The sequence below is a fragment of the Manis pentadactyla genome, chromosome 7, assembly GCF_030020395.1.
Source record: "Manis pentadactyla isolate mManPen7 chromosome 7, mManPen7.hap1, whole genome shotgun sequence".
Taxonomy (NCBI): domain Eukaryota; kingdom Metazoa; phylum Chordata; class Mammalia; order Pholidota; family Manidae; genus Manis; species Manis pentadactyla.
The window spans coordinates 79,724,456-79,749,609 of record NC_080025.1 but is presented as its reverse complement, the minus strand read 5'-3'; the positions used below and the strand labels follow the sequence as shown (position 1 = coordinate 79,749,609).

Sequence of the window (25,154 nt, the reverse complement as noted above, 5' to 3'; positions counted from 1 at the left end):
CTATGGTAAAGTCGGCTTCAGAGGCTGTAGCTGCTTCGGCGGCTCCTGTGAGGAAGAGCGAGGGTTCCAACGTTTCTGCTGGCCTGAGCGGGTTTGGGTGCTGAGGGTCGAAATGTCAGAGAAAAAGCAGCCGGTAGACTTGGGTCTCCTGGAGGAGGACGACGAGTTCGAGGAGTTCCCTGCGGAAGGTAACAGGTTGGGCCCCGGCTTCTGGGCCGCGCGGCGGTTGACTCAGGCCCTCGGGTGGAGGCGGGCGCGGGCGCAAGGGCCAGGCCTGGAGGCGCCCCGCGGCCTTCCGAGGCGCGGCGCGCACGACCCTCCGTGAAGGTGGCATCGGGTTCGGATGTCACGGTGGGACGCGCGGGTGAGCCCGAACGCCTCTGCTTCCTTCTTGGGAGGAGTCATGGTGACCCGGGGCGCCCAAGCCTGGTATCCGGGAGGGTTGGTTCTTTGGCTTTTCAGCCGAGTTACTCGCAGCCTTGCTCATGTCTACGGAACCTCTTTTCCCTTTATTTTTCTTTCGGTGTAGCAGCCTTCCTTTGCCTTTAAACCGTACAGAATTAAATTGTTTGTGGTTAGGCCGTGCTGCTTTTAGGACTTCACAAATGAAGCCTGTTAGGTAGGATGGGCGGGCGGATCAAGTGTTAGTGCTTAATACACCGGATTGTCTTACTTTTGTTTCTCAGTTTTGATAACTTTGAACTAACAAGTGTAAGACCCTGAAACGTCTACATTTTTTTTATTAGCTTCATGGTTATTAAGAGGAACTTCAGTTTTCTCATTGTAGGTAATAGCAGATAGGTAACATTTACTGGGTGGTTGCTTGTCTGAGTGCTGGTATGTGTCTTAAGTGCTTTGCTTGTATTAATTAATGTTCACAAATCTAGCAAGTAGGTACAGGTATTACTATTCTTCAGATAAGGAAAATGAAGGTTGGAACAGTTAAAAAACTTGTCTCATGTCACGTAACTGGCTAGAAATGATGGACACCTGGCCTGCTTGACGCCAGGGCTCTTAAGCTCCTAAAATGTACTGCTTCTGTTTGTTAGATTGTTGTAGCCAGTTAGGTTTTCAGATTTGTGTTATTAGCAACCGTTACAAGTAAGATATTTATTTCATAAGGAAAAAGGTTACTGTTGGGTAGCCTTTCTGAAGGTGGTAGGGAAACAGTTGTGGGTAACGATGTACAAATCTGTTAAGCAATTACTCCTTCACTAAAATCATCCTAAGTTGTACTCCATTATCCCTATTGTGCATAAAACCACATGGCTGAGACGTTCTTTTTATTTATAGTCTCTTATTGTTTTGTTTAGTGGGAGGAGACATTAATGTGTATGATACACAAACTTAACAAACTCAAAGCCCATTTCAATCCCAGGCTTCAGTATGTATGGTGGGAATTGTTTGTTTTTGTTTTGGTGGTGTATTTATCTGCCCAGACATGTTTTATTTTGTGCACTTTCAAGTTGGTTTATAAACTTCCCGTGGTGAGCCATGTAGTAGAAAACTGGCTTATTAAGGCCAGGATCCAGTTTTTACTCAAACTTCATATTCAAATAGCATTTATTCATTGTTTATCATATACAAGGTACAATGTTAGGCACTTCATTTACATTATGTAGTCTAATTATCACCACAACTGTGAAGAAATTGAGGCTCAGATACTTAAAAAGTTTTTCATTAAGTGGTCAGGCCAGGATCTGAAAGGTCTGGTACGCCAACCCAAGCTTTATTCTTATTCAGCCAGTGTGCCTGGTGCATAGTAGGTGGTAGTAAATGATTGTTGAATGAATGAACCTCCATTTAAAGTAAGTAGTTGAGAGTTGACTGCCTCGGAAGATCTAGAGATAACTGTGCCTGGTGATACACATGATTTTTCTCAGCAACTTCAGTTCATCAACTTTTGGAGAATGCTGTTTGCAGCAATTTGCTCAAAATGTTGGTAGTTATGTAGTAAAATCTCATATTTTTTCTGAAGACAAAGGCCTCTCAACAACAGACCAGTTTATTATAGTAACATCATTTATTGGTCACCTTAGAGAATATTTGCTGCCTTCAGGTTTGGATGTGTGAAACCTCATTCATTCAGAAAACTTTCCATTTAGAATGAGAAATAACATTTGAAATGCCTTTGTTTCATTCAGGTTTGGTTCTGTATGTTTCTTTGGTTTATAATTCAGACAGGTTTATTATTATTATTATTATTATTTTTTTTTTTTACTTAAGTATAGTTGATGCACAACTTATATTGGTTCCTTTCATGTTAATTTGTATTAGATTTTGCTGGATACAAAAATTAGCCCACTAGGTGAAACCAGTCAATATTTGCTAATAAAAACTGCTCTGATAAATAACAAACCTTAGAGAAAAATGATTTGGAAAAATGTTACCAAAGAATCATCTCATTTGAAACTGTGCTTTTCTTACATATTTGGGCCTATGGTTTCATCTCCATTGCTACTCAATGTGATCCATGGACCAGCAGTTTTGGCATTATTTGGGAATTTATTAGAAATGCAGCATCTCAGCCTAGACCTACTCGAATCAGTTGGACTTTACCAACATTCCTAAAGGATTTGTATGTATGCACATTAAAGTTAGAGAAGCTCTGTTTTAAAACAGTGGCCTGTTTTGAGTCTTTCAGTATTTGTGTTTTTAGTTCAGTTTATTAATGCCCTGAGTTACATTCCAGTTCTTGTCCTTCTTGGGAAATTCTTTTTCTGTTGATTGTCTTTATGGTAAATAAGCCACTGACAAACTCACTAACAGAACTTAAGATTGCCTGTAATTATCTTTCCTGTCTGAAGGAGGTATTAATTTCAAAGGTCTTCTTGGTTCTCCATTCTCAAGTGGGTGATGTCCATTGTTGAGGGTAGCTTGAGGTTGAGAGCCTGCTACTTCTTGGACTTCATTACTGAAGTTATGTATTCCTCGTTTGACTAATGGATTGTCCATTGTTCAGGAGTGTTGCTGCTATGTCTCCTCCTGGATAATAATTTTGGCAGGGTGCCAATTCAGTCCTCTTAAAGGAGAATTTCTGTTAAAAAGGAAATTAAGATGATGTGTTTCATTGGAGGCCTTGTTTATTCTGAATAGCTCTTCTTTAAGGTGGGTGATTCTCTGGTACACAAGATAAAAAGGAGAGTGCTCTTTTTTATTTTTCCTTCCCCATTTGTGGTCTGTGATACACTGACAGTTGCTCACAACTATTCTAATTGGTGAATGTATGATCTGCTGGTCATTAAACAAGAAACTGTTAAAAATCATGTTTGGGATCTTTGTGAAATTCATTCTACAACTTCCTGACCACTTAAACTTACTGAGGTAAACTTTATTAGGAAAATACATTCAACATTGTGGGCGTGATTGATTATGATACAATTTTGCAAGCTTTGGTGTGGTTAGAATTTTGTAACTGGAAAGCAGCTTAAAGTCCAGAGAAAGAATTTGTCAAGATCCCACAGCTTAGTAGTAGTAGAGCTAGGGCTAAAACTGAAGTACTTTATAATTTATATGAAACTTTAAGTAATTTTTCACAGACATATTGAAGGGGTATTATAAATATTTTCATTAACCTCCATTCTCTGATAGTTAGATGTGGGTGAGAGTAAAAGTGGGAAGAACAAGTGAGCCTTTAGATTCTTTTAATTTCTATCAAATGCCAAAATTGAGAAGTTTTTTCTTTTTTAGGGGGAAAAGCTGTTTTATAATATTTAAAAGGAAAACTGAGTTTGCTTCCAGAAGCAATGATTTTTACAAGAGAATACTATTATACCAAATATATAATTTTTCTATAACCACTAAAACTTCTGTGTTATCTGAAGAAATTAAGCAGTATACCACCCACATCCCCACCCTCCTTAAAAGATTTCTGGATAAGACACTGTTATTGACGGTTATTTTGTCTGATGAGGCAGACAACACAACAGGCTGGTGGCCCCCTAATACTGCCAGCATTCTCGAATAACTGAGGTACAATTACCTGTGCCTAATAAAATAGGCCATCTTATAGGGGTCCTTAACTAGGAGAATATTTTTGGATGCCACATTCACTTGACAGGTGGGAATGTGAAATAACTACTAGCATTTAGTGGGTAGAGGCCAAGGGTTTTAAATACCTGCTATGCATAGACCAGTCCTGCTCAGGGAAGAACTGTCGTGTGAAAAATGTCACTGAGAAATATCTACATGAACGTTGGGTACCAACTGGATTAAACCATTAATGGAAAGATACCTTAGAATTTTAAATGTAAAGGTGGATACATCTGACGTTAACAATGTCAGATAATGTATTGGTCACTTAACAGAGTCCCACAGGGTCTTTGCTCTGTTTAGTTAGTTATTAAATGTAATATGATGGACACATAAATAATACCATCACACATTTAAATTAGTTAAATGGTGTTAGCAAGAAGTGGAGAAATCGTGGTAGTAAAATTTAAGGGAAAGGAAAAATATGAATGGCAGAGTGCCTACAGAATATCCATTCATGGTAATCATGCAAGAAGAAAGTTTTTGAATCCTGGGATGGAATAAGCATGACAAATCTAGGATCAGACCTAGGTTTAGAATTCACCATTCATCAACTTTTAGCTTGTCAGCTCATGCTAGTTACTTCCTTAAATATATTTTTATAATATAACATATGGGATAATTGTATAAGTAAGTGCTTATAGTAAAAACTTAAACCTAAAAAGGGCAGAAATTGAAAAGTAAAAATACCGTCTTTCCCCCAAAACGTTTCTAATGCTTGGTGGTACCCACTGTTAGATTGTTTTTCTAGTAGCCTCCCAAAATTTATATATTGTGTGTGTTCGTATATATCCTTTAAATAGACAGGACCATACCCTATGTACTATTCTCCTACTTGTTTTTTACATTATAGATCTTAGACATGTGTTCATGTAAAAAAAAATTTACCTTCTGCTTTTTAACAGTTGTGTACTACTGGTCCATTGTATACATATTAAATAATCTATTTAATTAGCTCTTTATTGATAGGTGGTTTTAGGTTTTTTTGTTTGCATGTTTTTATGTTTTTTCTTTTATGCTGCAGTGAATATTCTTACATCTTTATATGTATGTGTCTTGCCATACATATGGGTTTCAGTCCCAGTCAAGTTTACTATGGATTCGGTATGACCAAAGAAATGACAGTAGAACGTTCTTGGGGCGAAAGGGTTATACCCAACTTTATTTCCACGGTGGCAGGTTAATCACTAGAGACCCGTTCACTCAGAGTGAGTCTGCATGCAGCACGCCAGTCTCTGCCTATGGGCCTCTCTGCCTGCACAGCTGTCCCAGTCTCTGTTCTCGGCGTTGCCACCACTCCAGCCTCTGCTCTGTTCTCCTGCAACCTTGCAGCCATGCCACGGTGTCACCCAGAGCACTGGACGGAGCTCTTTATATAGAGCCAATGACAACGTATTGCCCACATATGTGTAGTGAGCTAGCCAACCAGAGCCAGTTGAGAATCCTGGCCACAGGAACCTTCATTTTATCCGTACTCCACCTCTCCAGGGTTCTCACCTCTCAATCTGCGTGCTCTCAATCCTCTGCAATGGTCCTTGTGTAAGAAAGCTGGAGTGTTGTAACCACATTCCATAATAACATAACATACAAATAACAAAAATTATGACAAATTACAATGACCTTCAAGCCTGAGGAGATCCATTGCACCAAGTGGTCATCCTGGCTGTATTCAAACCAGTTCTACTCAAATGAGTTAACCAAAAGGACTATGGGTGGGCTTTACAATACCCACCTTCTCCAGCAAGAAGTCTTGCAGACACACAGGCCAATCTTACTGCCTTATCTCTGCCCTCTGCTTCGTCCTCAGCAGCTGGAATGGCTACTCCTGTCCCAGTTGTTGCCACAGCTCCAGTCATTCAATTTCTTTTCATCTGCTCCTGCCCTTTCAAACCAACCCACATCTGGGTCCTCGTGACCTTCATGGGGCCCTTTAAATTCTTCCTTCGAGAAGCAGACCATATTTCCTTTTGTGCTTGAGCCTGAGGATTGAAGCAGAGCATGGAGTGCTCCACAACCTGAGGAGGGGCCTGCTCCTCTCCTGAAAGAACCCGAGGTTGCTGAGTGCTTCTGGCTTTCCACTAGCTTTCAGCCAGGTGGGGTCTCAACCAAGGAGGGGCCGATTCCTTCGGCACTGGCAGGGCCTCCACCCCAACCACCGTTCCTCCATTTCTGGGACTGAGCTACGCTACATCCTTCACCTGCCCTAAAGCACCTGGCAGCCTGCACGCTGCTGCTTCTCCTCATGCTGCTCCTTGGGCCTCTGCTCCTTCTCTTGCTGCTTTCTCTTGGGTCGTTACTGTTTCCACAGCACTTTATAGTGACGCCAGTCAGCAACAAATTTTCTTTCTCTTAGGGTGGACCCCAGTCCTCCACCCCTTCACAGTACCACATGTCCACAGGTGCAGCCTGCTGAAACACTCCTTCCTGAGGGCAGCCTTTTCTTTTCCTTGGTCAACAGTGAACCCTGCTGACTATTGCCAATTGCCTTGCCTATGGGTTTCAGCCCTGGGCAAGTTCACTATGGATTCAATGTGACCAAAGAACTGACAGTAGAACGTTCTTGGGGCAAAAGGGTTTATTACCCGGCTTGTTCTCCTGGCAGGACATCGAGCACTAGAGTCTCTGCCTCTGCCCAGGGCACTGGGCCAGAGCTCTCTATATTGTGCAGTAATAGCTTATTGTCTATGGGTGTGGAAGCATTAACCTAGCAAACAGGCCAGTTACATCATCAGGTGGTCTTAAGTTCAGCGAGGATCCTGGCCATAGGAACCCCAACTTCCCCACAGTATGTTTTTGTACTTATCTGTAAATTAACCTCTTAGAGAGGAAAGTACCAGATCAAATTGGCAGGTAAATTTTTTATTTTTAATATAATTTTTTATTTTGAAATAATCACTAACTTACAGAATAATTGAAGGTACAGTACAAATACCTTTTCTCCCTGAACCATTTGAGAGTTAAGTTGTCAACCTAATGCCCATCACCCCTGAATATTTAAAAGTGTATTTCCTAAGAAGACTTAAACACAGTATAACCATCAAAATTAGAAATTAACACACAGATAAATTCCTGTCATCTAGGCCACACATCCTTCTCAGGTTTCTCCAATTGTCTCAATGTCTTGATTAAGAATCATGAATTACATTCAGCTGTTGCATCTCTTTAGTCTTCAGTCTATAGCAGTTCTTAGTTGTCTTTGACTTTAATGATTTTGACACTTTGAAGATTATAGACCAGTTGGTTTTTAGAATGTTTTCAACTTGAATTTGTCTTGTATTTCTACAAGATTGATTCAGGTTCTGCACCTTGGCAGGAATACCGCAGTCATGATGCTGTGTCCTCACTGCATCCTATCAGACAGATTGTAATTCTCATTTGTTTATTACTAATGATGTTCACTGTGATCATTTTATTGAGATAGTGCCTGTGAGACTTTTCCATTGCTATTCATTTTTCCTTCATGATAAATAGGTATCTTGTGAGGAGGGATTTGAAGTACATAAATACAGTTCATCATCAAACTTTTCGATTTGTTCCTTTGATGATTTATATCAGTACAGACTCATGGATTCTCATTCAAAGGGTTATAATTTGTTATTACTTATTTTGATCCTCATATTGTCCCATATTTGAACACAGGGAACCCCTTTAAGCTGTCTTCTGTGACCTTTTGACATGTTACCATCATTCTTTGTGCATTTCCTAGCATTATGGCACAAGAAGGTTGTCTTGCCAATTAGTTTCAGCCCCGGGCAAGTTCTCTATGGATTCAATGTGACGAGATAAATTGACAGCAAAACGTTCTTTGGGGTGAAAGGGTTTATTACCTGGCTTGTTCTCCCGGCAGTAGGTCGAGCACTAGCGGCTCTACCTCCACCCAGAGCACTGGGCCGAGCCCTCTGTATAGCGCAATAATAGCTTATTGCCTAAAGGTGTGGAAGCGGTAGCGTAGCAACAGGCCAGTTATATCATCAGGTGGTTTAAGTTCAGTGAGGATCCCGGCCATAGGAACCCCAACTTCCCCACAAAGGTATTCTAAGTTAATCTTGTACTTTCTGTGCTCTAGTCCTTCTAGTACAGAAAGATATATAGAAGGCAAGATGTTAACTCCAATTGTGCTAACTCCAGTTGCTTTGGGGAACCTCTCATTTGAAGGAACTAGGAAATACACAAATATGTGCATACATATGTACACGTTTACATCTGTATATGTGTGTTTGCATAAAACCACAAGCTCATACAGATATCTCCAATTACAGTTCAGTACCACAGTGTTCATTCAAGTTTTTTTTCCTGTCCATATTTGTAACCCTCCTCCCCAGCTGTCTTCCCAACCTGGCTTCCACAATCTTAAGTATATTGTTTGTTTGGTCGTTCTCCTCCCTAACCAATATTTGTTGTCCCCTCCACTCAGAGATGTCTTCCTTATCCCACTTGTGATAACATTGAACATTCTGTGCCAGGCCACCTTACAAAGGCTCTGGCACACTAACCATTCTACACTGCCTCTCCACAGGAATGCCTCTCTGCCTCATCTTGGGCTCTGACACCTCATCCAGGACCAGGTAAACCTTACTTTTTGTCATATATTCTCAAATTGCCTTTGAGAAGTATTATACCAATTAACATTCCTATCTGCAATTCACTTTTTCCCTCATAAGGTTTCCTACACTCCATATTAAAATAAAACATTTTAGTCATGGTGAACCTGATGGATGAAAAAGAATCACAACATTTTGGTTGAGATTGATTTCTTTTGAATGAAATTAGCATTATGTTTTTTCCTTGAACTATTACCTTATTAATCTTCAGTTTCTTCCTATGTAATTGGTAGATAATAGTCACCTAAGGATTACATGATTGTGTTAATCTGTTTGAGCTGCCATAACAAAAATACCATAGATTGACTGAGTAGTTTAAATAACAGAAATTTATTTACTCAACAGTTCTGGAGGCTAAGTCCAAGATTAAGGTGTTGGTTGATTCAGTTCCTGGTGAGGATTCTGTTTTGCAGACTGATGCCTTTCTTACTTTGTCTTCTTAAGGTAGAGTGAGCAAGCTCTTTGGTGTTTGTCTTTTCCTGTAACAGCACTAATCCTGTCATAAGGATTCCACTTTCATTATCTCATACAACCCTAATTAACTTGAAAAGACCCCATCCCCCAAAATACCATTCCGTTGTGACTTTGGGCTTCAACATACCCATTTTGGTATAGGGAGGACACAGTCCATAATAATGATGTATCTAAAATGCATAGCATACAGTTTGGCAAAGTCGATATTCAGTAAACATTAGTCCCTTTTCTTTTCTCCCTCTTAATCAATTTAGGGATTCAGAGTTTGGATTATCTTTGGTATTTAAGTTATTTAAAATTTGTCAAATTCTAAATTTTTGACAAATATTTTATTTGTAATTATAGGTATATCCAAAGTAAAGCTTGTTGAGTTTTTGGATTATTTGATAACTCATTCATTTTCTAGTAATAAAGATTTCTAAGTTAAAATACGGCCAAAATTTTTTTCCAAAAATACTTTAAAAATAGTGCAGTTGTTCATATAAATTATAAAGATCATAAAATAGCATACATTTTTTAGGATGTAATTAGATGTACAAGACATTCAAAGAAATACAATGAAATGAAAAACCCTCGAATCAAGATACTAGTCCTTGGGAAGGGGTAGTGAGAGGTGTGACCTGGGTCATTAAACAGTAAAACTACTTTGAAAAACTAATTAGCTATTTCACTGATTTTGTGGGATGAATAAGTCATAAGCAATTGTGACTTAGTGTTTAATGTTGCTACTTGGTTGCTATTCAGCATTACTCATTGAAAAATGGTATAAACAGTGAAAACATGGAGGGAAAATAATTGTTTAAAAAACTATACTTAAACTCTTCTGAAGTATTAAAAATTCACCAAGTGTCTTCCCGCCAACCCCCCCCCCCAGTTTGTGTTCTGTTATGTATGTAATTATTAGCAGGACTGGCATTGTTGTCTTTATTCTGGAACTTCTCTTCTTGATTAGCACATAATAAATGATTAATTCATTCAATATGTATTGATTGAGTGCTTCCTGTAAGTTAGGTACTGAATTGTATAGAGAGAGAATGATACTAGCTGCTACTTAGGAATACTAAGTGCTTTACGTATATAGTCAAATTTAATCCTCAAAGCATCCTTATGATGGCTTTAAATTTAGGGCTCAGCAAAATTAATTTACCAAGGTCATAGTTAACTAGAGGCTGTACTGTGGCAAATTTGACTCTAGTTAGATATATGTCTTTGAACTTAGTGATACAAATCTCAAGGGAGTTAGGGATCAAGCTTGAGCTTCTTAGTATTTTAGAGGTGCTGATCCTGGTAGGTGGTTGTCCAAGCCCTTCTCTCCCCACCCCCAATTAAATCAGAGTAACTAAGCCTTTGACTGTCTTTAACTGTTGGGCTTCTGGTTAAGATTTCATGTGATTTCCTTCCAGTGGGGGTTTAGAGGTGAGGATTTAAATAACTGATGGTAAAGTGCAACAGTAGTTGAAAAGAAGAGGGAATTATTTCCACTCAACATGAGATAGCAACATTTGAACAGAGTTTTCAAAAAATAGAAATGTAGGAAAGGGGTTTCTAAAAGAAGGGAAAAAGGAATAGATGGATGGAAGAGTGTGTGTGTGTGTGTGTGTGTGTGTGTGTGAGAGAGAGAGAGAGAGAGAGAGAGAGATTTGGCTGTGAGGAGATTAGGCGGTGGGCAGTTAAGGAAAAATTAACCGTGTGTGTGTGTGTGTGTGTGTGTGTGTGTGAGAGAGAGAGAGAGAGAGAGAGAGAGAGAGAGATTTGGCTGTGAGGAGATTAGGCGGTGGGCAGTTAAGGAAAAATTAACCCAGCAGAATTGATTTGAATGGATAGAAAGACATTCAGGGAAGCTGATTAGTAAATTGTTAACATAGGTTGAGGACTAAGGGCCTGAAATAGTTTGTTACTGGAAAAAGAGTAAATAAAGGCAGTGATAGAAGAACAACAAAGGTGCTCTGGCAACTGGTATGATATGGACTGTTGGGAATAAGAAGAAAATAGGAGTGTGATTTTGCACTTGCATGTCTAATGGAAGACGGGTTGTGGAACTCACATCGGGTACCCATGGCTCCATAATATGGAGGATCAGAATAAGGGAATTGAGATGTGTAGGACATGAGGGCTTAGAAAAGATGAGAGTAATGGCTTTTTGGAATTAAATAAAACTAAAGAGAAACAAAAGCACTAATCAACAAAGAGAACTAAAGTCAGCATGACTGTAGTGAAACCATTCTGCCAGATACATAATTTTTTGAATTGTTGATGAAAAGAATTGTGTTTGAATTTCCTTTTTAAAATGTAAGAAAAATTATACATGATTAAGTTATTTTGATCCTCTGTTTCAGACTCCTGGGCACAAACAACTGAAAACTCACCAATAGGATGGTAGCAACATCATTGATGATTTGCTTCTGGTTGTTTGCTCTGAAGTTTACCACTGACAGTTTTGGTCTGTTGGAGAAAATATAGTAGTACAGTGGTTACTATGGAAGATACAAATTTCTTAGCTGCTGAATAGATGTTAGGTCTCTAAGATATAGAAGTTTTTGTGTCATATAACTTATAGAAATGAAATTTATTTTAAAAAATTCTGATCTGTTTTATACAGCTTAAGCAGGAACACATGTAAATTTATCTCAGAATAACTAGATTTATTGTGGCTTCATTATCGTATTCATGAGTGTAATGATGCTATTTGCAACTATTGCTGTTCTTTTTTACATGCACCTATGATGGTGAATGTATATTTTAGAACTCTTTTGAACCTTCATCCATTTTTTAAATATTTTTCTTTATGTAATGTTCTGTATATACATGCACATTTTTTATTTGAAGAAACTTTGTGGGAGATTAGTTTATATTCAGAGTAGCTTTACTGTTAAAGAATGAATGAGAATTTGATGCTCCTGAAAATCGCTATAGAACATTTGCAACTCTATTTGGTTTAAATGAAACTTCCTCTTTTCTCCAAAGTGGTGTACTTCATACTTTTAAGAAATTTCAAAATGTATGTTGGATGGTGAGGAGAGTTAAGTAATTTTAAAAACATTAAGTTGAGAAAAAACCCATTTTCACACTTAAATGTTAGTGATACTTAAAGAGATGAAGTATATGAGATCTTTGATAGTTCAGATTTTGGAAATGTAAAGCTAGTTACAGATGTAGTTTTCACAGGCAAATGGGAACAAAGCCATATTTGGGGTCAAAGTCTTAAATAATTTAGAATTGCTAGAAACTTATGTATTAGGCATCTGTTACAGGTTATTTCCAATTCTGACTTCTTAAAATATGGTAATATTTTTACCAGTACACATCTGGAGGCCTGCACACTGAAGTAAACACAGCTGTGGTTATTTAAGTGATTAATCACTATCCTGGCAATGCATTTAGTGTTGAAGATAAAGTACACACTTTATAAAGTCATCTATGAGATTATTTGAAGTACTTTATTCAATTTTAATTTTAAAGATTAAAATCACTTAGTGTTTTTTGGTTATTTAGTATTGTAGAGAAATGTGTCTGTTGTTTGATATGAGGCTCCTTTTTCATTTAAAATTTGATCTTAAACTTTTCCCTAAACCACCTTTACTCAGTTTTCCTCTCTTGTATACTTAACGGTCCAATTTTTATCCCCTTTATTTTTGCCTTAAATAGCTCCCTTCTTTCTGGCTGAGATTTCTCTGTTCTTAGAAGAACAAAAAGAAAGTTTACATGTAACATTATAACATACTTGGTAAATAGTTTGTTATTGACTGCAGTGACAACATGAGAGTAACAGTACTATTTATCCCTAAACCTAATGATTAACTCTAAGTCACTTTTCTCATCTATAAAAGTGCAGGAATGTTGGTTTTTTTAGTTTTTAGCTTTGGGAATAGATACTTATAACAAAATTTGGGTTCTAGCAGTTTTCTGATGACTCTGCTATAAAACTAAGGGAAATCCTGAGTGTGATTTCCTTTTCTATAACTTCTTAATTTACCTTCATTATAAAATATAGGTAGTTTCATGCTGATGGACAGTGATTGCAATGGGGACTGGGGGGAAGGACTTGATAATATGGGTAAATGTTGAAACCCAGTGTTACTCATGTGAAACCTTCATTAGACTGTGTATCAATGATACCTTAATTAAAAATAAGTAAAATGAAATATAGGTAGTTTAACAGAGAATAGAAAATTTCAGTTTGAGCTTCAAGGTACTTCTACAAGAAAGGGGAAAATGTAAGGATATCTCTCCCCCGGTCAATTTTGAGTTGTAATTAGTACTATTATTAAGTATTACTATTGTTAAGGACCTCAGAGAATAGTATAGGATCTGTATTTAGGTAATTGCAGTATTCCCTCTTTGAGGATAGTAATTTTGCTAGGAGACATAAGACAATCAATTGATGAGGGTAAAAAATCAATATTTTTGATTATTGAGAATTTTATGAATGAATATAAATTCACTGTCCTGTACCCAATGATCAAAGTTAGGTATACATTTAATTGAGCTTCCTAGCAACCTGAAATAAATTCCCTGTGAGAAACTTTTTCATCTTTTCAGGCATTGAGTTCTTAAAAGAAGTTTCCCATATGATTTCTCTTAGGAGAGCATTGAATGAAGTAATCACTATTCCCAGAAGCATTCTTTTTTTTTTGTAGATAATTATTTTTTATTGAAGGGTAGTTGACACACAGTATTACATTACATTAGTTTCAGGTGTACAACATAGTGATTCGACATTTATATACATGACAATTCTAGGTACCAGCTATCACCATACCAAGCTGTTACAATATCTTTACTATATTCCTTATGCTATACATTATATCCCGGTTACTTATTTATTTTACCATTGGAAGTGTGTACTTTTTATTTTATTTTATTTATTTATTTTTTTGTGAGGGCATTTCTCATATTTATTGATCAAATGGTTGTTAACAACAATAAAATTCTGTATAGGGGAGTCAATGCTCAATGCACAATCATTAATCCACCCCAAGCCTAATTTTCATCAGTCTCTAATCTTCTGAGGCATAACAAACAAGTTCTTACATGGAGAACAAATTCTTACATAGTGAATAAGTTACATGGTGAACAGTACAAGGCCAATAATCACAGAAACTTTTAGTTTTGCTCATGCATTATGAACTATAAACAGTCATTTCAAATATGAATACTCATTTGATTTTTATACTTGATTTATATGTGGATACCACATTTCTCTCTTTATTATTATTATTTTTAATAAAATGCTGAAGTGGTAGGTAGATACAAGATAAAGGTAGAAAACATAGTTTAGTGTTGTAAGAGAGCAAATGTAGATGATCAGGTGTGTTCCTGTAGACTATGTGTTAATCCAAGCTAGACAAGGGTAATAAAAAATCCACAGACGCAGAAGATTTCTCTCAGAACGGGGGGTGGGGTGAGGTTCTAAGCCTCACCTCTGTTGATCCCCAACTTCTCACCTGATGACCCCCCTGCGACTGTGCCTGTCTTAGGTTGTTCCTCCCTTGAGGAATCTTACCCGTCTCTGGCTAACCAGTCATCTTCCGGGGCCATACAGGGAAATGTAAAGTTCAGAAGCATTCTTAATAGTAAATACAGTTGAGAGTTTTACATTACTCATTCATAATACATGATATTGTTGATCTCTTCTATCTTGAAATATATACTCTTGGCTTCACTGATAACACACTGGCCTCTGTTTTCTTGAGATTTGCCACTAAAAGGGAGAGAACTTGAGAAATATAGTTTCACTCACCCAACATGTTAATGAGTGTTTGCTTGTGCCCAGCACTCAGCTCTAGGCATTAGAGTTACAAAGTTAATAAATGTGGTTCCTACCTGAAGGTTTGAGTAGTAACTGGTAGGCATCAGTGGAGGTTAGGTATAAACAGTGTGAGATTAGGGAGGAGGAGACAGAAAGACCAGTTTTCCATGAAGGGGAATAATAGCTCCTAAATTAACATAGTGGCAATAAGAATAGGGGGAGGGGAGACTAATTCTGGAGATACTTAGGAGTTGAAATGGAAGGGACATGAGTGATTTGGGAGTTAAATAGGAGTAGTAGCTAAGATACCTCCCAAGTTTCTGGTTTGGGGAGCCAGGTAAATGGGTGTATTTTATTCTTAAGTCATAATGATGACATACTGCACTTAAAAAATTTTGTTGGATACATAATGTGATGAATAAAATACCAATATTATGAGCCATTGTTGAATAGCTTTAAGTCTTTATGTGTGTTAAAAGAAAATCCTAACTCATTCCTTTTGTTACTTTTCTTTCCAGATTGAAATGTTATTAGCCATGATTCTAATAAGTAACTACTAAGATGAAGCTAATTGCTAGGACATACTTAAAATTGAGTATGTAACTTATAATTACTGTTTTAAGAGAAGAAGTGAGATCTGATTTAGAGTTTTGTTTGATTTGTCATAACCAATGGTTGTGCATATTCTAGGTACTATTTGTAGCTTAAGAATACAAAGATAAGTAGTGTTGTTATTAAGGAGTAGACCATTAGTAATGGACATAGACATATAAACAAATAATTTTGGTTGTACATAATGTAAATGATGAGATGGAGATACACACAAAAGAGGAACCTAATCTCTGAGGGTTAGGAGAGGAAGGGAATAGAGAAGGCTTCCAGAGTTGATTTCCAAACTGACTTTTAAACAATTATTTTTCCCACATTTTCTTTTGAAACTTTCAACCTTATAGAAAAGTTAAAAAAGAGGTCAACTGAGGGGAGAGCAAAATAGGTAAAGGGACCAAAAGATACAAACTTATAAATAAGTCATGAGGATATAATGTACAACATGGTGACTGTAGTTAATAATATTGCAGTGCATATTTGAAGGCTGCTAAGAGAGTAGATCTTAAAAATCCTCATAAGAAAAAAATCGGTAACAGATGTTAACTAGATCTACTGTGATCATTTTGCAATATGTGCAAATTGAATTATGTTGTACACTTGAAACTAGTATGTCAGTTATATCTCATTAAAAAAGAAAAGAGGGCAACAAATACCCAAGTTTCATCACTTAACTTTTGTTATATTTACTTCATTTCTATCCTCTATGATAGAAACTATCATACATGATATATATAAAATAACAATAACCATTTGCAGGTAAACCACTGACAGAATTACACTTGACTCAGCATACATGTCTTAAATAATAAGGACAGTCTCCTCTAAAAAATTTTACAAATCTTATTTAAGAAAATTAAACATTAATTCAGTAATATCTTCCAAGTACATAGTCCATAATCAGATTTTACCAACTGCTCCAAAAATGCCTCATCACTTTTTTCCCCAGTCCAGCATTCCATTACTTCACTTACACATTCCATTTGATTGTTAAATCACCTCAGCCTCTTTTAATCTAGAATAGTTGTCTTTTTTCTTGTTTTTCATGACATCAACTTATTTGAAAAGACCAGTTATAGAAAGTCCCGCCTTCTGAATTTGCCTGATAGTTTCCTCATGATTAGATTTAGCATCAACATTTTTAGCAAGAGTGCTATGTAGGTGATACTTCTTACTGCTTTGCATCAAGATACACATGTCAAGTTGTCCCAATTTATCAGTGATGTTAAATTTATTATTGGTTAAGATGATGATTATCAGCTCTCTCCATTTTCCCCTTTTGTAATGAGTAATCTATCCTATTGTCTAAGCATTTTCCACCCAATAGTTTTAGCACCATTGTTGATCCTTGCCTAAATTGCATTAGGTGTTGCAAAATGTTGCTTTTTTCTAATTAATCTACATTTATGGAGCTGGGAACTGTAACCAAGAGTATTTCTACCTCCCTCCTCCCCAAAGCAGATTGCTGTGGGCTTAAGGGTTTTTTATTTAATTCAGTGTGTCTTGATTCTCAAGTTGTTACAGATTTGGCCAGTGGAAACACCTTTAAGCCAGTGTTTGTGTCCTTTGATGTGCTTTCGGGCATTACAAAGAAATCCCAGACTTACCTAGCAATTACCATGTTCCAGATATGAGGTGTCAGCCATTTCTTCAGGGAGCTGTGGTTCTTTTTAGTGTGGAATAGTATTTGAGCTAATTCAGGGTAAGTAGAAGTTAGGCCAAGGAGTAGGTTCAAAAGATGGCACAAAGAGAGAGATGAGGATCAGCATGAAATGTTTGATGAATTAAAAGTTTTAAGCAGTTTCAATACATGAAATAAAGTTAGGGTTGAATAAAATGAAGGTCTTAGAATTGTTTGTCATTATTACAACTTTTAGTTTGGGGAAAGGTGTATGAGAGAGTACTTCAAGACACATGACTAACAAGGAATCATACAATGGATTAAATGCTAAATTAAAATTTTAATATAAATACATTATGTAACATACTACAGTTTTTTTGTGATGAAACATAAAGCATATTATAGCAGGTGGGCCAACCTAAGTAGAAGGAGGGCAGAGTATGCGTAAAGTCTCTTGCTTCTGGTGTACTTTGATGTCATTTTTTAAAAGACTATGTAGTGACATCACCATGGAGACTAGATTTTTATCAGAATCAAGAGAATAGAAGAAAGAAAAACCTGTTAGAAGAATATTGCCATTGTATAAGTAAGGGTAATGTGAATGTCTAATCTAGAGAAAAGGTAATAGGGAAGGAGACACAAGGATAGATTTTTAGAATGACTTTGGGGATAAAACGGGCAGGACTTGATCATAGAAAGAGAAAATTTAGGATGACACTTCCAACCCCACCCCTGCACCTAGAACGCCTGACTGAATGCATTTGTGTTTTTCCTAAGGCCAGGAAAAAATATTAGTTGGGAGCAGGAGATGGCGAATATAATTAAGTTTTGGTCATGTTGAGCTTGTGTCATATAATTAAGTTTTGGTCATGTTGAGCTAGTAGGCAATTATATGCAGAATTCTAAAGTTCAAGAGAGAGGGTCTGAGTAGAGAGACAGGTAAGAAAACATATTGCTGAAAAGTATTACTTGGGGAGGCTCTAAAGGAGAGCAGGAACCAGGAATGCATTCCTAATTCAAGCATTCTGCCACAAACTGGTATTAAGAGCCCTAAGGAGGAGATGTGTGGGAGGCAGCTTATATTTCACCATAACATAATGCTACTTGACTTCTGAAATGGAAATAATGACTAGAAATTTGGTTGTAGGAAAGCCATCTTATTGATAGTTCCTTTCTACTTGTGTATCTAGTGATTTGTAACTTCTGCTCTTATTAGTATTACTCTCTCAATAGTTATTCCTTGTTCTGGTATTAGACTGACTGAAGATGTTAGTTTACATGTGTGTTTTCTGACTACTCTAAACAAAAGCTAAAATCTAACCCCTCTCCCATCACCAAAAGGGAAGGAAGGCCAAAAAAAAAGTAGAAAACAAAAACTACAGCATTCCTCTTTATGCGTATTTATATATCCTTCCTTTAAAATTCTGTATTTGTGATATTAGGCAAATGTTAGTGATAGCCTAGACTTCAGTCTACTTTTTATTAATCTGTGTGTGAGTTATCCTTTTTTATTTTTAGTTTCAAATTCTAGGCTGACACTTTCCTTCTACTCAACGTGATTCAGTGTTGTTGGTACTGTGTTTTGAAATATTATGAAATACACCTTATAAAAATTACCCCACAGTAATACCAGAAAAGTAAATATCCTCCTGGGATTATAATAAATTTTCATGGCAAATAGAATTTTTTGTATTAATTTCTGTTTTAGATTATCTGCAAATTCAAGAATTGAGAGAACAAGGCAGTGTAAATTGAGATTTAAAGAAGATTATCATTTCTCAAGTATATTAGATTTTGATTGTGATTTTAGATACTAGATTTGATTAGGTTTTGATTGTGAGAGTCAGTGACAAAGTTTCTGAAGTTTTTGTATTTATGGAAATAATATATGAGAAATAACATCTGTTTCTGTTTTTAGACTGGGCTGGTTTAGATGAAGACGAAGATGCACATGTCTGGGAGGATAATTGGGATGATGACAATGTAGAGGATGACTTCTCCAATCAGTTACGGTAAGTTTTAAGCCAGACTTTATATAGTTTAGTATTAATTGTAAGTATGGAATATGTAACATACATATGTTAATTGACCTCTTAAAAGATAATTAGTCTTTGAAATGTTTTTGAATTATGAGAAGACATATTGCCCTCATTTCGTATGTCTCTAAATAGGAATACTTAGTGTAATTGCATAAAACTTGTTTTTTTAGTCTCTTTACAAAGGTAAATAGCATATTTGCTGTATTTTATCCTTGTGTCAGTGTTAATATCTGTTAGCATTAATTTTCTACCAATATTGAATAACTCAGCAAAAATTAGAGTACTAGGCCCCCATAGATTGGTGATTCTCAAGTTGAAATGGAAATTAGGGTGATAAGGAGTATACTTTTTCATATTCATATACAAACAAATTTGCCTAATATGATTGATTAAAGTAAAATTCATAACATAAAATTTACCATTTTAAAGTGAAGAGTTCAGTGGTATTTTGTATATTCAGTGTTGTGCAACCATCATTTCTATTTAATTCCACAACATCTTTCATCACCCCAAAAGAAAACACTATGCCCATTAAGTAGTCACTCTGCATTCCTGTCTTCCCCCAGCCTCTTGCAACCACTAATCTGCTTTCTGTCTCTGGATTTGCCTATTCTAGATATTTCATAGCAGTGGAATCATACAAGAAGTGGTCTGTGTGTCTAGCTTCTTATACTTAGCATAATGTTCTCAAGTTTCATCCATGTTGTAGGATGTATCAGTACTTCATTCCTTTCAATGGCTGAATAATTATCTATTCTCTGGATATACCAGTTTATTTATCCATTTATCAGCTGATGGACATTTGGACATCTGTTTTTAGCTTTGGACTTTTGGTGGATGGACAGTGCTGCTATGAACATTCTTGTACAACTTTTCATTAATACCTGTTTTAAATTTTGAGGAATATAAGCCTTAGAATAAAATTGTTGGGACATGATATAATTGATTTTAAATTTTAGAGTAACTTCCAAACTGCTTTTCATAGCAGCTGAACAATTTTACATTACTACCAGCAGTGTATGAAGGTTCTTATCTCTCCACATCCTCACCAAAACTTATTTTTCATTTTTTTTAGTATAACCATCCTAGTGGATATGAACTGATATTGTGGTTTTGATTCATTTCCCTAATGATTAATGATGAGCCTCCTTCCATGTATTTGTTGGCCATTTGTATACCTTCTTTGGAGAAAAACCCACACAAGTCCTTTGCCCATTTGTAAGTGAGTTGTTTGTCTTGCTGAGTTGAAGGGTCCTTCAGACATACTATTTACAAGTATTTTCTCCCATTTTGTTAGGTGGTCTTGATCACTTTCTTCGTAATGTTCTTTGCACAAGTTTTTAATTCTGATGAAGTCTAATTTACTCTTTTTCTAACAATTCAGAATTTTATCTCTTACATTTAAGATTTCCATGCATTTTAAATTAACTTTGTAGATGGTGAAATAAGAGTCCAGTTTCATTGGCCCATGTATAGCCAGTTACGCCATTACCACTTTTTGGAGAGACAACTCTTTCTTCTCTAATTTTTTTTATGATTCAACTCATATATATCAGTCTTGGCTGCAAAGATATCCAAGTAGACTGTTCCAGAATTTGTTCAAATCAGGATACAGATGTTCTATTACAGTCTTCTCATTTTCTAGTTTAGTACATTTGTTCAAAAAAGAGAGATAATTTATAATAAATTTTTAAAGCTTATTTTTAATAACGATGTGGTAGATTTTCTATGGTGCATTTTTTATGGGCTCAAACCCCTACATTCTAAAGACTTTTTAGTATTTTCTGGAGACTAATAACAATTTTACCTATCACCTTTCTCCCGTTTTTGGAAATAGTATGATTTACCTTTCACTTTTATTCTGGTACTTCTTCATGAAGTTTTCCATGACCTCTCAAAATTACTGACTCCGAGTTTTTGACTACATCTTTTCATTCTTCCAGTGCTTTGAGATATAATTATTCAGAGCCTCGATGTTTTAAACTACTTTAATGCAGTTTGGAGTTATCTCACCTTAGTTTTCAAGTTTGTGTTGATGTTGTTTTTCCTTTAACAGTTTTATGAGCAAGATAGGAACAACAGCCAATGAACAGTAATCTTGCATTTTCTGTGAAGTCCATTCCATGCATTGGATCTATCACCTCTCAGTCTTCTTTATACATGGTGCTCAAAGCATTTTTTATTCTTTTTACAGATCTTGGTCCAGTCTGGGATTCTGTGTGTACAAGTTCTTGTCACTTTCTTTTTGCATTTATACCAGCCACATCAGAGACACTTTACCTTTTTATATATATATATATATGCATCCCTTTCTTCCTCATTAGAATCATATTATGCTGTTATAGAGTATTTTCAGGCCTTCCAATTCTGTTGATCCTTATTCTGTGTTCTTAATCATATATCAGGTTTTGGTTTTTTGCTGTCTTGAAATTTTTTAAGTTGAGACTATTTGCAATTCACAGAAGAGTCAGCTTTCTCCAAAGAGTTTTACTTTTTTTTTTATTTTTGGCCTATCTTTAGTCAGAAAATAGCATTTTTCTCTTAAAAATTAAATCAAGACATTATTAAACATTATGATTTTTATCAGAGTAATGCCATAGTAGTAAATATATTAATAATTGGATTTCTTGTCACTGCTATATCTTGCCAGTTTACTGGTTCAGAATGAGAGCATTTTCATAGATACATTGTGGCTTACTGGTTTCATAATACACCTATGCATTGCTCTTATGTTTCTGTTGTGTTTCTGCCTTTAGGTTTGTGAATTTCTTCCAAAAGTGTATCTAAATCTTGGTACCTCCATTAGTAAGATTTATCTTTTTAATTTCCCTATTTGTGAATTTGTCCTATATGTTATTGGTGTATCATCAGTGCTGTCATATATAACTTAGTGATGGAAATGTTCTAGAAGTTTCACTATCCAGTACAGTAGCCACTAGTCACATGGCTATTGAGCACATGAAGTGTGGTTAGTGCAGCTGATTAACTGAATTTTTAATTTAATTCAAGTTTAATAAATAGCCTCATGTGACTACTATATTGGACAGTGCAGCCTCATATAATATATCATTGCTTCAAAAAAAGTATCTTAACAGTCTCCTGCAAAAATGTTCCTCCTAGTGTTTATAAAATGTGTTAAGGCCCTCAATGTAGTATTATAAACCATGATGAAGAACAGTTTTACTGTTTTCTGATATTACTGGGTCTTAATGCCATCTAACTTTGGAGAGGCAGTTCATTTCCTACTCTAGAGTCAGTCAGATTCCCAACTCTGGATCAGCCTTTATTTAACTACTCGTCTTTAGAAAGGACTTAGTGGTATACTTTTCATGTTTCTCTTTTAGTGTAATTACCTTCAACATGTATAAGCAGAAAGAAAAAGGCCACCTGTTTCCAAGTAACTAGAAGTCATTCTGTTTTTAGTGCTTCTGATACATTTTACTTTTTTATGTATCAGTAGAAATAAGTAGGATTATGAGATTTTCCTGCCACTGTATCACATTCTACATAAAAACTCCATGAAGCCAATATAGTTCCTGATTTACCATGTTGGATATAGCCACTGTCATATAACAGTACTTTCTTGAATAGTAAGAAGAGTTCTCAAACCTACTAGTGGCTTTTAGTCTTGTTCTTGTTTTGTTGTGAAAGGAATGCTGCTATTTTTGTTTCAGTAGTACATATTCACTATATGTGTTCTGTAATAATGTGCCAGTTGTGCTGGATTTCTTCTCATTTGTGTTGGATTTTTCCATTCAACAGGCTCATGATAATATTTTTGTTTGTTTTGTGTTTTGTACTTAGTGGCCTTGGTTTATTTTCCTTATGGTTTCATATATGTCCTAAATGCTAACAAAGAACTTTCCATTTTCTCTATAAGAATTTAGCTGATGGCCGAACATGTCATCATCGTCTTTGTGTTCGTAAACAGTTTATAAATGTAATAGGTCACCCACCACCTCCTTCAGGATGGCAAACAGAAACAAACGTGGAGAGATTTGGTGTCTTTGTTACCTAAATCTTAGGTTGAATTTTGGGGGTGTTTTTTTGTTGTTGTTAAAATAAGAAAGAGAAAGTGAATAATCTACACTGATTTTGTTGAAGGCAGAAGAAAATTATTCTTTAAGAAAGTTTTTAAATCATTTCCATTTTAAATAGGAAACATACAAAGGATAGATACAATCTTCAGTTTTCTTGGGGGACAGGTAGCGCAAAGGAAGCATTTTTGTTAAATTTAGCAAAGGGGTAGAGTCAGAAACTTGTGCTGATCTCTTGACTCTAAATCCAGTGTTTTACCACCAGCGCATAATGCTCTCTACACCTGAGCAGAAGACATCTAAGATGGTTCATATGAATAATCTTTGACCTTAATATTATTCCTGGGCTTTAGGTCAGTATTTATATTTAAAATATTTTATAATAGTATAAAAATTTTAGGGAAGTGAAGGAGTTTGGGGGAATGAAAAATTCAGTCATCCTACTTAATGTGCTTTTTGCACTGGATAGTGTATTAGTGTCTAAGCTAAGTTATATTTGAGAACAAAGTATTTTTATCTCGTTGGATGTACTAATGTAGGGCACACTAATCATACTTTACATTTGTTCAATGTTTTATCATAGATAGACCCACACATAATTTTGTTACGAACATCTATAAAATCTGAATTGTGGCAGATAAATTTACAGTGATATTTGGAGTGGTAATTAGCTGAAATTGATTGCAGAGCTACTGTGTAAATGTTTTATACAATGCAGATCAGCAGTTGCAGTTGAAATTCTCAGACTGTTTTTTTAAAGTGTGTATATTTGTATCAATATAAATTTATGAGATTTTTATATAGTTAAAAAAATTAAAGTAAAAAGCCTTATTTAATATTACTTATTAATTATATTTATTTTGCCTACATACAGTTAATGCAGAATGATTCTCACACCCCTGTAAATTTGATCATTAATTTTTGACTTAGAGCAAGATGCATGTCAGCATGGAAAGCAATCTGTTTATTCTTTATGTGTAAATAACAGTAATTACCTGTTGTGATGATTATAAAGTCCCTAAAAGTTTGATCTCAATGTCTTGTGTTCTTAGCCACATGGTTAATAATTCTTAAAATTTATTTAAATATTTTTTACGACAGAATATTTGTATGGTATTTGGAAGATAGTAATAGTTCAGTCATAAGTAGATTTACCAAAAAATTAAGGAATATACAATGTAAGTTTACTAATGAGAAAACAAAATTATATTAGTAAAATATTGATTCACATCCAATTTCCTTTTTATATAGATTTATTTGTAGGGACTAAAGTAAAGCTGTTTAATAGTATTTTAAATTAGCTCATTGTTTTATTTATCCTGTTATTTCTAAAAACCATCTGTTTCTTCAGTTTATCATAGAGAATGTCTAGTGACGTTGTTCTTTTGTGTTTTATTGTAGAGCTGAACTAGAGAAACATGGTTATAAGATGGAGACCTCATAGCATCCAGAAGAAATGTTGAAGCAACCTGAACTTGAACTGTTTACTAAATTCTAGGACAGAGAACCCAGAATGGGACAATAAAAAAATGTTTATTTCATTACCTGCTTGGATTTATTTTTGTTTTTGTAACACACAAAAATAAATGTTTTGATCTAATCTTAGTTTGGTTCAGAAGTCTTGATCATTAATTTTCTCATACCATTCATGATGTTCCAGAACTTTATTATATATAGAGAGATAGTAAAATTTCCTATAATGAGATTTTTTTCTTTTTTAATGTTTACTGGGGCTCAGTTTAAATTGTGACTCTAATTCATCTGATCCCCAATTCAGTACTTTTCTTAAACCACATTGATAAAATGATCTTATTTATAAGGTACTACTTGTAAGTTAACTTTTAATCTTGGAAGCTTAGGCAACATTTACTGACATTTCTAAGGTGACCCTTCAAAACTTGTGTTTTTTAAATATTAATCATTTTAAGTTCCTGTAATTAGTTCCTGAGCCATTAATATTAATAGTTGATAGAGTATTAATTAGTCCATAAAATC

At 35.6% G+C, this 25,154-nt stretch overlaps 1 protein-coding gene across 1 annotated transcript; it reads left to right on the top strand.

The window, feature by feature from the left end:
* The first annotated feature begins 1 nt into the window (after nt 1).
* Nucleotides 2-24,764, top strand: SEM1 (SEM1 26S proteasome subunit). The gene is made up of 3 exons (XM_057504542.1): nt 2-188; nt 19,002-19,095; nt 24,561-24,764. The coding sequence occupies exons 1-3, from the start codon at nt 113-115 to the stop codon at nt 24,601-24,603; spliced, it is 213 nt and encodes a 70-aa protein (XP_057360525.1). The 5' UTR covers nt 2-112; the 3' UTR covers nt 24,604-24,764.
* Nucleotides 24,765-25,154: the final 390 nt, after the last annotated feature.